Raw genomic sequence first — 13,054 nt, 5'->3', positions numbered from 1 at the left:
GTTACTTACCTTTCCTAGTTACGATGTTGCTAACCAAAAATTGTAAATATAATTCTGAGTGTTACTTGCTAATGCAGTTCTATTTCTCAACACTTCACCTCAGCTGCAATCTCGTCAATGGACCTATATCTTCCGGCTCAGACTATTTTGAACAATCTGCAGATTCCTGATTGGTGACACAACTTCACGAGTAAAGTTCCTTACACTTTGAGCATAACACAAAATCTAACTCTATCAATGCTCTCACATAACCAACTTTCAGGAGTTCTTCCACCAGTTGTTACCTGGGTCACTGTGGTAGCTGCTGGAAATGACTTCGTTACTACACTCAATGTTGAAGAGATAAAAGGAACTCCTATAGCAAAACATGCACTTCGGTTTTTTTTGTTGCCAGGGGCTAGAATTATTGAGGAAGTATATTAGGATGTTGTTACCCAGAAAGAAGAAAAAGAAGCACGTAAAACTGCTTTGAAAAACTACCCTCAGCCTTCTCCTTTGAACAACTTGGAAAGAATGAGCAATAAATTATAGAATGCAAATAACATAAGAAAGCTTTGTCTGGGATTTTGGAGCGTTTGGTGCATGAAAGCTTATTGTATAACGTTTTAAATATCAATTTTTATGATAAGGTTTTATGCTTACTCATATTTAAAGATGAAAATTAAAATAATTTTCTGCTTATACTCATGATTTTACTATGAAAATATCCTGGTGAGATCATTTCATTTTCCTCCCCACACTTCTACTTACCAACGTCATCAATATGACAATAATAAAGTCAACTACAATGTAGTATCAAGATTTATGCAATAATGGTCTCTTCATCACATCTATTGTCGTACTATCAATAATGGGTTATCAAATTGCAAATGTAGCTTGTAGATGGATCATTAAGCTAAGAGCCTAAGACTCCACAGAAAAGACATACTCAAGGGGATTCGCCTGCATTACAGACCCTAGACTGGGACTGACCAAAGTTAATTTATTAGATGTGTGGAAAAAGAACTTGGTCTAATGTATGAAGACAGTGGAAGGCTCATTGCCCTTTAATTTTTCATGGAAGCTTAAATATGACTTGAACAAAACTAATTTCCCATTCTGCTCTTTTCTAATATCCTAACTCAATTAGTCTCTTCTAATTCTTCTGGTTGCTCCTTCTCCTTGTTTGGTTGATTTTGAATAAAATGTAGCTAGTGTGGATCTAGAAGGACTTTCTGTAGCTCTATGATCTCTTAGGGATTCTCAATTCAGTATATTTATCACAAAATGATATGAGGACATAGTATTCACATCCATTAAAGACACAGTTACGTAGGCCTATACAAATCATTTTATTCTAAATGTGATTATGAAGTTGTACAATACAAATGTCAATGCTGATATGTTTCAATCTCTGAGGAAGCGTGAATACAATATATCACAACTTACTAGATACAGCAAGGTATTTAGTATGGCGCCCCTGTGCTATTAACTTTCCAGTCTTCTTCTTCCTTATTTCCACCGAAGTGACCCCAGCTGCCTTTCCGCCGTGTAAAAGCTTGGCCTCAATCTCAAAATTTCATCCCTGTTAAATAATGAACAATCCAAAACTAAATTCCAGTATTAGGGAAAGAGTAACTGTATAATGTCCCCAAAGTATCCAATTGCACAGGAAAAGGAGGAGGAGGGGGGGCGGGAAAAATCCATATCCAATTCAGAATTCAAGAATCAACTAACTTAGTTTTCTAAACTTCTACTGTCATATATGTATTAGACTGTGTGTGTGTGTGTGCTGTGTGTGTGTGTGTGTATAATATATATTACCCACACCATTATAAACAAAAACACAACAACAACACAAACAACATAAAAAACAAAATATATATAGGGATATATATAGTCTATAGAGACGAAGAGAGATGAGAGAGAGAAGAGACAAAAAAACTTCATGTAACTTAAGTGGAAATAGCAAAAAAAGTTAATCCCACGCAAACTTTGTTAGTCAGCTTATACCTTGATAGGGGACTTTATCCTTGCATATATGAAAAAGATTTTTATATTCAATTAAGGATGAGTGACTAGGAAGTTTGGGGACAATTAACTTAAGTTAATAGGAGTTTATATATATATTAGAAAAACTTACGTCAACTTAAGTTGGAATAAAAGTTTTATCATTGATATACTAGAGATCTGTACATATAAATGAAGGAGACTTTTCATCAAATGGATAGAAACTTTCGTGGAATGGTCGGCACTTAAAGTTGAACATAAGTTTCTCTATAAAAATGATGAAAACTTCTTGGTCAACCTTGAAGTGGACATCTAAGTTTCTAGCCATTGAATGATCATTTGATTGTAGTAATGGTGATGATGTTGTTGAAGTTGATTACATTATTCTAAAACTCAAACACACCAAACAATTCTACCGGTGAACCGTTCGTGGTTTTGACCAAATTCATCCACATCATATCAATTTAAAGTTTCGATGAATAGACTTTTTACATGGCTCGACGGACTGGTAAAACCAACGACGGGTTCACTATTGATGTGTTGGGGTTTTAGAATATACTAGATCAAGTTTAACGGAACGGATCATCCCAAACAAAAATGTAAGTCAATCAAAGTGAATCATCAATGACCTAAAGAAACTTAAAAATGGAAACTCCAAACTTAAATTGCCATAAGTTTATATATATAATATATAGATTATATAATATACTTATATATATAAACAAAATAAAATAAAATAACAAGTTCAAGCATGATTCATTAAACTTGAAAAGGGTTAAAAGGTACCCAAAACACGTACATTTTGCTAGCTATTTTGCTTTTTTTTGGTGGACAACTCACCACTTGTTATTCAAACAGTAGTTAAAAAATAAGTCATCAAATAACTTCATGGTAACCAAATCATATCCACAAGTTTGGGTATCAATGCAAGAGTAGAACAATTACAATATTTTCACTAAGAAAAACCTTACGAACTTGAGATATTTATCGCATGGCTTAAACAAGGTATGGTCCTTTACTGCAAACACAAGTTCATATGATAACCACACTGAACCATTGACCTCAAACACATAACAGTTAAAATTCGTGGAAAATAAAGGAATATATATCAGTTTCCAATTGATAGAAATAGAGAGGAGGAACTAAAGGGAGAGAAAAAAATGCCCGGGAAGAGCTTATCAGATTAAGAATATACTAGAACCAGGAAAATGATTCTGGCCTGAAAAGTTCAGCCGAAAACACGAGGGGGATCATTTTAGTTGCTTCTCTTATTCATAAATTTTGCCAGCAGACAAACAGACTAACACTAAAGTCGTGAGTGCAAAAAATGTGAGTTATAACTGAGATAATTCTTTATATCTACAGTAACTGCACACAACAGTTCCTTATTCATATTATATAACATGGTCTCATATTATTAAGAACGTGCTAATATAGGCAAATCAAGTGGTTATAAGGCTTAGTTTACGAGTTTATTCATTTCTTAAGATGAAGAGGAAAGTATACTAATATTTGAGTTAAACTGAGCCTTCCGGAAATTCATGAGTTTTGTTTTTATTTTCTAGATTTGAGACTTCAGTAATTCATTTTATTTTGTAACACCTCCTGGTGACAGATTACAGTATGTCAATAACTGAAATCTAGGAATAAGCCTATGAAATATGTTTTAAGGATACTTGATGAGAGCTTCGGCATGTGATACCTATGCCAAAATGCTCCGCTTTCTGCAACCTAATATACCCTGAAAGTACAATTGCAGCATTGGAAATCTATATGACATTCAAAAATTATTTTGGCCAAAACTCAAGACTCGGATCTAAATCAAAATATTCAATACAATAAATTTCCATGACTGAAGACTGTCACCCGTACTGATTTTACTTCAGTCTCCCACATACACATCAAACTAAAATCGACAGATCCGAATCGTCACAGGAAAGGGTTTTTGAGATGTTGGTTTCCAAATGTCATCTATTTTATAAAAAAAAAAAAAAACTCTCCCAAAACATGATACTATAAAATAAGTCCTCAGAAACTAATTAATTACCTCAAATTGGATCTGTCATTTAACTCCAAATGAGAGTACATGCAGTCAGTTTTTCTGTTTTCTCATTATTACCTCGTCTTCTACCTACACCTCTAACGCTCATGAAGACAACAACTGTTTATAAAACCATTAAATTTCCATATTGAACATAAAATTTGGACTTAAGAGCACATAACACGGTGGGTTTTAATACTCACACCAACAAAGGCGGCATCAAAATGAGAAACATTCAACTCCAAAGAAACCCCGCTCGTCGAGTGCCCAGCAGCAAAGAACACCGCCGATCCAACCAAATCCACCAGCGTCGCAATCACTCCGCCGTGCAAATAATTGCCATCATTCTATCAACCAACCAACAATTAGGCAAAACGAAACAGGTAACAGTCCCATATTCAAATCTAGGGTTTTGTAATGCAAAAAAAAAAACAAGAAGAGATTATTATTTCACCTAAAATCAACATATTTGCAAAATTTACATAGACATTTGCTAACCTAACCACGAATTCTACCAGACTGACTAAAAAAACCTAGGGTTTTGAGATTTACGCGGAGGCGAGGGATGACGGTGAGAGAGCAGAGAACGCGGTGGGGCTCGACGAGGTCGACGCGGAGGGCGTTGAGGATGAAGGAGTTGTAGAGGTTGCGATGGAGAGGATCGAAGGAGGTGGATTTGTCTTCAAGAGATTTCTTTACTGACTCCAAATCCATGGCGCTCTGAAAAAAGTAAAAAAGAAAAAGAGCAGAGAGAGAAGATTATGAGGTGGTGACTGGTGAGAACAAAGATTGATTTTTTTTTAAGGAAAAATGCTTTCAGCCCCCAAAACGAATGAAAACAAGCTTTCCATCCTCAAGACTTTTTCAACGGGTGTTTTACCCCCAAAAGTAAATTTTTTGTTCTCTGAGCTCCCAAAACACAAAGCCCAATGAATTTCACACAGGGAAAGACTATAATACACATTCTCTCTCTCTCTCTCTAACCCTGCAATCCCTCTGCTCTCTCTCCTCCCTCCCCCACCTCTCCACCCGTCGCCACCACCCTCCTCCTGCCATCCTCGCCTTCTCTGCCACCGTCGCTGCGGCCATCCATAGCATCCTCAAGATCCACAACACAGAGAAAACCTGGCGCGGTTCGAGGAGTACAGAGAGATCGTCCGCTCGAGGGCCGAGCGAAACTCCGACGATGAGCGCTGCATAGCCGACGGAAACGAGCGACTGAGGTTTTACTGGTTCATGATTCTCTGCGCGGTGGGTTTCATGGGAGCGTGGGAGCGTGCGGGAGGACATGTTCATGGGAGTGTGGGAGCGTGGGAGGACCTGTTCGTGGGAGCGTGGGAGCGTGCGGGAGGACTCGCCCAACCCAAGAACAATAATAAGAAGAAGAAGGACAAGATTGATAGTAATTACAACCATGCCCCCTGACCTTGGCTGCTCCTGCTTTGGATGCTACAAGAGCTTCTGGGCTCGTTGGGATGCCTCACCCAACCGCCATGTCATCCACCCCATCCTCGATGCCTTTGAAGAGACCCTTGAATCGAAGGAGGCCAACAGCAAGTAGAAGAGTGGGTTGAAGAGTAAAAAGATTGATTTTGATGAGGTTTTGGCGAAAGAGATGAGCGCCAATGAGGAGAAAGTTGATGATGATGGTCATGATGATGGGTGCGGGCATGTTACTAATTACCAACGCTAAAACTATTGCCACCAAAAAACTTTAAAATAACCCAAATAAAAATATACCGGTTGCTTGTTAAAATTACTCCCTCATTAGAATGTCCTACATTGGTTGTTAAGGTTATATGTTGGTTGTTAATGTTACGCGTTTGTTGTTAAGGTTACGTATTGGTTGTTAAGGTTATACATGTTGCTTGTTAAGGTTACGGGTTGGTTGTTAAGACTACGCGTTGGTTGTTAAGGTTATGGATTACTTGTTAAGGTTACGGATTGGTGTTAACGTTATACGGGTTGATTGTTAAGGTTACGGGTTGCTTGTTTAACAATCAACACATAACCTTAACAAGCAAACCATATAACCTTAACAACCAACCCGTAATCTTAACAACCAACCCGCAACCTTAACAACAAACGCGTAACCTTAACAAGCAACCCGTAACCTTAACAAGCAACACGTATAACCTTAACAACCAACCCGTAACCTTCATATTAACGGATCTTGAGGATCTCTCTGTCGGATTATTAGGCTCTGAAAAACACGCTAATTGAAGAAAAATGTAAACTTGGACCTAACAAACAAGGTGAAATCTCGACATCACAATAACAGCAGAACAAGGACCAGTGAAGCAAACAAAATGCACCATTTCCGAGACAGCATTTACTGTCTCGCGGGCCGAGACAGCAAACACTGTCTCGCCCGCCGAGACAGCAAACACTGTCTCGGCAGCCGAGACAGCAAATGCTGTCTCGCGAGCTTGTTTTCCGCCAACTGTTCCTAGGGGTTATAAATACCCCCCGAAGGCCATTTTTGAAGGGGGCTGATCATTTTGAGCACTTCAGAGCAGAGAGAGCAGAGTTCCTGAGTTTCCGGCCATTCCTTGAGATTCGAGCTTTGACTTGATCTTAAGAAGAACGGCTATCTTACTTTGATAAGATATCGTTTTCAATTCTCACTTCGATAAACGAAGGAAGAATCATTAAACCCCTCACGATTCAATCAGAATCTGTGATTTGGTGGTCCACAAGTCAAAGCGCTCCCGGCACAGGCAAAGATCCCACGCAAGCAGCGATCCAAACAACGATCCTGCGTTTGTTTCTAAAAAGTTGTAATTTTCTATTTGTTGTGTAAAATTTATTACAATCGACCGTAGATATAATGAATTCTACAGCAAAACCAACTTTTGACGCAAACAACCTGGCGACCACAGTGGGAGCCAACGGTCTCGCTGCCGAGACCGTCGTGTCGCAGCCAATCAAGGTACCGGTTGAATCCATGGTCGAGTATGAATTCGACCAAACCAAGTTTGAGGAATATATCTCATCGTCCTCTTCAAGATCTTCATTATCACGTAAGTACAAGAGGATATCATCATTGAAGAAGACCTATACGCCAAAGAAGGCTAAAAGTGAAGCCTCTCATCCAATAGTTGTTGAGGTCATGCCTCGCAACATTATTCTGGCAACCCTTAAGGTCGGAAGCTCTGCTCATGATCATTCCTTCCCAATTAAGGAGTCATTCGATCGAAGTTCGCCAACTCTGACGAAGAGGGCTCGTCAGAGGCGACGCCAACGCCGCGCTCGTCAATTGGCTAAGGCCTTGGAACAAACCGATGGAGTTCGTTATTATGTGGACTTAGAATCGAGGAGGCATCGAGTGGTACAGTTGTCTCAACGACCAACCACTCATATCTCTACTAAACTAATGACGGATGAATGGACTTTTGTCAAAAGGGCTCGTTCGACCCTCAAAGAACGAATACAAAAGCGTCGTGCAAACACTGCTCATGCACGTTCTCTCTTACAACAAAGACGAGAAAGAAATAAGGAAACGGTGGCCAAAGAACCACCAAAACCCTGCAAAGTTTGGAGTCCAAAGTCTGGAGTTGTGCAAAATCAGCATTCGGAGCCCGTTAAGATTTCATGCCCACAAGGGGGTGGTTCTAAACGTGTGACTCCCGACATAACCTTGGATCGTTCAAAGACAATAATAGGTTGTCCTGAGAATGCCAACAAGGTTTTACATCCTCAGAAGAAAACATGTTTGTCAAAAGACATCGTTATACCTGGGGGGTCATACCAACAGACGATAAAATTTTCCGGCAATCATACCGATGAATCATACTATCAAGCTGGAGGTATGAACAAGACTCGAAAGAGAACTGTCCGGGAAATGAACTCTCATTGTTCCTGTGCGCGACTCATTAGAGCAATGCTATCAGAATGTGACTGTTTCAAACAAGAAGCCATCTCACGAAGAGTCTCGGTATTCCAGAGACTTTCTACTGAAATGTCGAAGCCTAAGCCGAGACATTTCCGCAAGAGAAAATCAGCTGCCAAAGATGATGAATTCCCTGAAGTCACCATCAACGTGGCTGATAAAAGAAAGTCTAAGCAGCATTCAAGTGACTCAAATCCCGACTTTTCCCCGAGAGAAAAAGTCAATCCAAGAATTGCTCAAAGGATATCTCGACTCCAATTAGGAGCCATCCGACGCAGAGATTACAAGAGAATGCAAGAAGGAATGTCCTCGGAGGATGAATTCTCGGACACTTGTTCTGCAATCGCTTCTGATGATACAATGTCTAGCACGGGACAAACCAGAGAAGTACTCACGATCACCTCTGATCAATTTGCTCAAATGCTTCAAGAAGCTCTAGCGAAGCAACGTGAAGAAATTAGAGCTGAGATGAAGACAGAGATGGAGTTGGCTATTCAACAAATGAAAGAATTGCTAACTCAACAACCTCAACCTCTTGAGTCCAGTCAGCGAGCTGAATCCAGCCGCCACATTCAGAATGTTGTAGATGACAGTGATCCAGAAGTGGATGAAGTCATTATGGCTGATACACCTCCCAATGACAATAACACTGGGGGTGGTCTAACGGATTCTCCCAATAACGAGATTGGGAGTGGTTCAATAGCACCTCTCACAGGGGGTGGTCTAACTCATTCTCCTCAACGTCCTTCGAATGAAGACATGGACGATAAAGGGAAAATGAAAGAGCTTGAAAACAAAATCAACGCTTTGATGACGGCTCAAGAAGTGAAAAAGACGGGTATTCCATGTCCCTATCCAAGAGAATGGAATTCAATACCGTACCCGGTAAAATTCAACATGATTAACTTCACACCGTTTGACGGGAAGAGCTCGCCTACTCAGCACTTGATTTATTTCAAGTCTCATTTGGACATGATCTCTGGAAATAAGGCTTTGATGGTCCGGTCATTCGTTAGCACCCTTCGTGGGCCCGCCTTCGATTGGTACCGACGTCTCAAGCCAGGAAGCATTAATTGCTGGGATGACATGAAAAGTTTATTCCTCAGCAATTTCTTCGATGATGACAACGAAGTGTCAATCGGAACCCTTTTGGATGAAAAGCAAAAAGATGGAGAGTCAGTCGACAATTTTGTCAAGCGCTTCCGTAACATGGCAATGAATTGCAGAGATCCTGTTACAGAGGAGTTCATCCTGCAAACATGCCACAATAATCTCTCCATCGATGTACTGGAAGTCCTGGGGGTCGTATCATCAGAAACTTGAAAAGATTTGAAAATGCGCGGTGAACAAGCTGAACACTTTCTTAAAAGAAAGAAAGCTGAGAGAAGCCGACCGATGACATCTGCAATCACTGAGAACGCTACTCCCGATCCGAGGTTTCAAAAGGAGTGTTCTTTCGAAGATGATGAAGCTCCAGCCATCTTGAAATACCTCCTCGCCAACGACAAAATCGAGCTACCGCCTATTAAAGATCAGGAGAGTGCTAAGATGATTACAGATCCAAACTACTGTGCATACCACAGAAGGATTCTTCATCCCACCAATATTTGCTTTGGACTCAAAAATAAGATCCAAGCATTAATTGACTCTGGCGTCATAATGGTGAAACAAGCCAAATAAAGACGACCCAATACTCCATGGGATACACGAGTATAAACTGTTTTCCCCAAACTCCGAAGAGTATACGAGTATAAACTGCTTCTCGACACTCCGAAGAGTATACGAGTATAAACTGCTTCTTGTAGGGTGAAAATTTGATTCTTCCGAAGAAAGGAGTTTCGTTTGTATTTATAAGAAAGCTTATTACAAACTAACAAATCAAATGTTTACAACAGAAGCAGAGGGAAGGCCCTCTTTGTTTTTGTGTGGGGACTTTAGGTGGCTATAGGACGCTTCGCTCGATGCTCGGGTCGAGTCTGCTTCCCTTGGACCGTTTGAATGAGGTTGCTGGAGAGCTTCAGTTCGCAGTAGAAGCTCGGGGCAATGGAGTTCGGGTCTGCTTAGTTCGTCATTGGATATGATCGTTATGGCGCAATCCATCCACCCTCCAATGACGTTGTTTGTCTACAATACATAGGAAAATACAAATACTAGACAAACAACATTAGTGATAAATTGTTTGTTAAACATCATCAAAACAAGAAGGCCAACATGCCTTTCATTTGCGCTTTATTCCAAAATGTTCTTTGGATATTGGTCCAAACTAAACTTATCTCCTTTCACAATGGGTGGTTCTTTAGGAGCACAGTCTTGCATTCAACAACTTTTCAAAATTCTTTCGACGTAGGCCATTTGAGATAATTTCAAAGTCCCTAAAGATCTTATTTTGTGAATCTCTATGCCAATAACATAAGAGGCTTCACCCATGTCTTTCATGTCAAAATTTTGGAAAAGGAAATGCTTTGTTTCATGTACAGACCCAAATTAGTTCTTGCAAGTAATATATCATCTACATATAAGACCAAAATAATAAATTTTCTACGACAATGGCATATAATATATATATATAATATATATATATATATATATATATATAATATATATTATATATATATATATATATATATATAATATATATATATATATATATATTAATATATAATATATATATATATATATATATATATATATATATATATATATATATAGAGTAAAACTTGTGTCAACTTAAAGTGGACGTCCACCATAAAGTTTCTTAGTCCATTAAATGATCAAACTTTTGAGGGGATTTTGAAGCCCTTAAAGGAACAAATGCGTGGAATGATCCAGCTCCGTTGAAAATGAATCTACATATTCTAGAAAGCCCGCACACCAATTTTGGGGTGAATCCGTCGTGGTTTTGAACGCGCTCTGTGCGAGCAAGTAAAAAAGTTTTATCATTCAAAAACCGTTAAAATTAATACGAGTGGATGTAAATATGCAAACCACGAGACGGATTTCAGCGATGCGCCCATAAATTGGTGTGTTGGGGTTTTAGAATATATAAGATCAACGTCAAGCGGAGCGGATCATCCAGCATGAGCTCAATGCAAGTGATCAAACATACACGCATAGAACACGACCTGACAAAATGGTAAAAGGCAAATACCGAGCAGTGGGACAGAAATGAACCCTAAGAGAGGAATACAATGACTTAAGAAACTTAGTGATGTCCACTAAGTTGACACAAGTTTTTACTCATATAATATATATATATAATATATATATATATATATATATATATATATATTATATATATATATATATAAAGTATTCTCGGATAAATTCATGTGAGTTTACAACATTGTGAAACTTAATATACCATTGACGGAATGCTTGTTTTAGTCCATATATAGAATTATTGAGCTTGCAAACTGCTTGATCATTTTGATCAGCAAAATATCCCTTCGATTGCCTCATGTATACCTACTCTTCAAGATCCATATTTAAGAAAGTTGTTTACATGTGCATTTGATGTAACTCTAAATCAATGAGTTACTAAAGTCATAATGACTCTAAAAAATCCTTTCTAGAGTCCGGGAAAAATGTTTCATGGTAATCAATATTCTCCTTTTGAATGAAACATTGACTATAGCTCTAGCTTTATGTTGTTCGACCTTACCTAATGCGTCTCGTTTGGTTTTATAAATTTACAATCAATAATAGAATCACCTTTAGGTAGCTGAATGAGATCCCAAACTTTATTTTTAGCTACAGATTCTATCTCTTCTTTCATGACATTATACCACAAATCAAAATTTTCCCCATTGATGACTTGTGAAAATAATTGTGGATCATTCTTAGGTCCGATATCAAATTTAGATTCTTGGAGATATACTATATAATACTAGAAATTGCTATTTTCCTTATTCTTGAAGATCTTCTTATCAATGTGTCATCCAAATTATCTATATTTTAGATAAGAAGTTCTTTATGAGTTAAATCCTCACTGAGTGGTTCATCTTAAATTAGTTGTTCGTCATTAAAAATTAGTGAATTTCTTTGAAGAACTAACAATTCATCTTCCCTGGATGTTGAATTATATTTAATTTTTCAACCTCATCATTATGAGGAAACTCACTCCTACTTGACTCAAAACCCTCAAAAAATTTAGCATTTCTATCTTCAACTATTTTTGGAGTGTGCAAAGTACAATAGAACTTACTTTCTTTGGAGTTTAATGAATAACCAATGAAAAAATTCACTTTTAGTTCTTGAATCTAGTATCTTAAGGTGTGCATTATAAACCCTCACTTCAACTGGATAGCCCAAACATGTATATGTCTTAAACTAGGTTTCCATACTTTCCATAACTCAAAAAAAATTTATGAATAGCCTTAGATGAATTCTATTTAAGATATATACTGTACTTTTTAGTGCTTCATTCTAAAAAGACAAGGACAGTTTAGAATCACTAATCATGCTTATCACCATATCCATAAGTGTTCAATTCCTTCTTTCAGCAATGTTATTTTTTTGTGGTGTGTATTGCATTATGTATTGCTTTATAATGCCTTCTTCTTTAAGGAACATAGAAAATAGACTTTGTAGGCATCTAAAATGGCCTACAAGGTCCCGCACGCAGCTCGAAATTAAGAGTGGACGCGTCAAGAAATATTATCCAATTGGCCGCTGCGCACATCAGTCAACGCGCGCACGTCAGTTAGTTCGTGCGCGTCGGTCAACACACGCACGTCAATTAGCTCACGCGCGTTGGTCAACACGCGCACGTCAAATCAGCTCGCCCACGTCAATCCATCTCGCACGCGTCGGCCAACACGCACGCGTCAATCAGTTCATGCGCGTCGGTCAACACGCGCACGTCAATCAGCACGCGCGCGTCAATCAGCTTGCATAGAGTATACAAGTCAACACGACGGATAAATACGCAAAACGGTGGAGAATACAAGTCCCGGAAAGTCGCAAAGTGCCAAAAAATACAAGTGAGGCGGATAACTCACACCCGCACACGAGGTGCTGGGCCGACCCGCGCAAGCGAGGGGGGTCGGGGCTGTCAGAACCGCGCGCTAGCGATGGGTCGGCGGTGGTAGAACCCACGGGGGCCATCCGACCCGTGCTAGCGCGGGTCACCG

At 39.0% G+C, this 13,054-nt stretch overlaps 1 protein-coding gene across 4 annotated transcripts in view; it reads right to left on the bottom strand.

Annotated features, from left to right (window-relative positions):
- Positions 1-4,827, bottom strand: part of LOC109830296 (acyl-coenzyme A thioesterase 13-like) — a 5,922-nt gene extending 1,095 nt beyond the window's left edge. For 3 of the 4 annotated variants that reach the window (XR_002244261.1, XR_002244262.1, XR_002244260.1), the window contains exons 1-3: positions 4,583-4,827; positions 4,234-4,377; positions 1,429-1,563 (exon numbers count right to left, since the gene is read on the bottom strand). Coding sequence is in view for 1 of the 4 variants with exons in the window: in XM_020397522.1 (XP_020253111.1) it covers positions 1,492-1,563; positions 4,234-4,377; positions 4,583-4,744 (378 nt within the window). In the remaining 3 variants the exon portion in view is untranslated. Of the gene's footprint in view, positions 1-1,312; positions 1,564-4,233; positions 4,378-4,582 lie in introns of those variants that run through there. The other variant, XM_020397522.1, reaches the window with a different exon arrangement.

The sequence above is a fragment of the Asparagus officinalis genome, chromosome 2 (genome assembly GCF_001876935.1).
Source record: "Asparagus officinalis chromosome 2, Aspof.V1, whole genome shotgun sequence".
NCBI classification, from domain to species: Eukaryota; Viridiplantae; Streptophyta; class Magnoliopsida; order Asparagales; family Asparagaceae; genus Asparagus; species Asparagus officinalis.
This window is presented reverse-complemented; position numbering and strand designations above follow the sequence as displayed.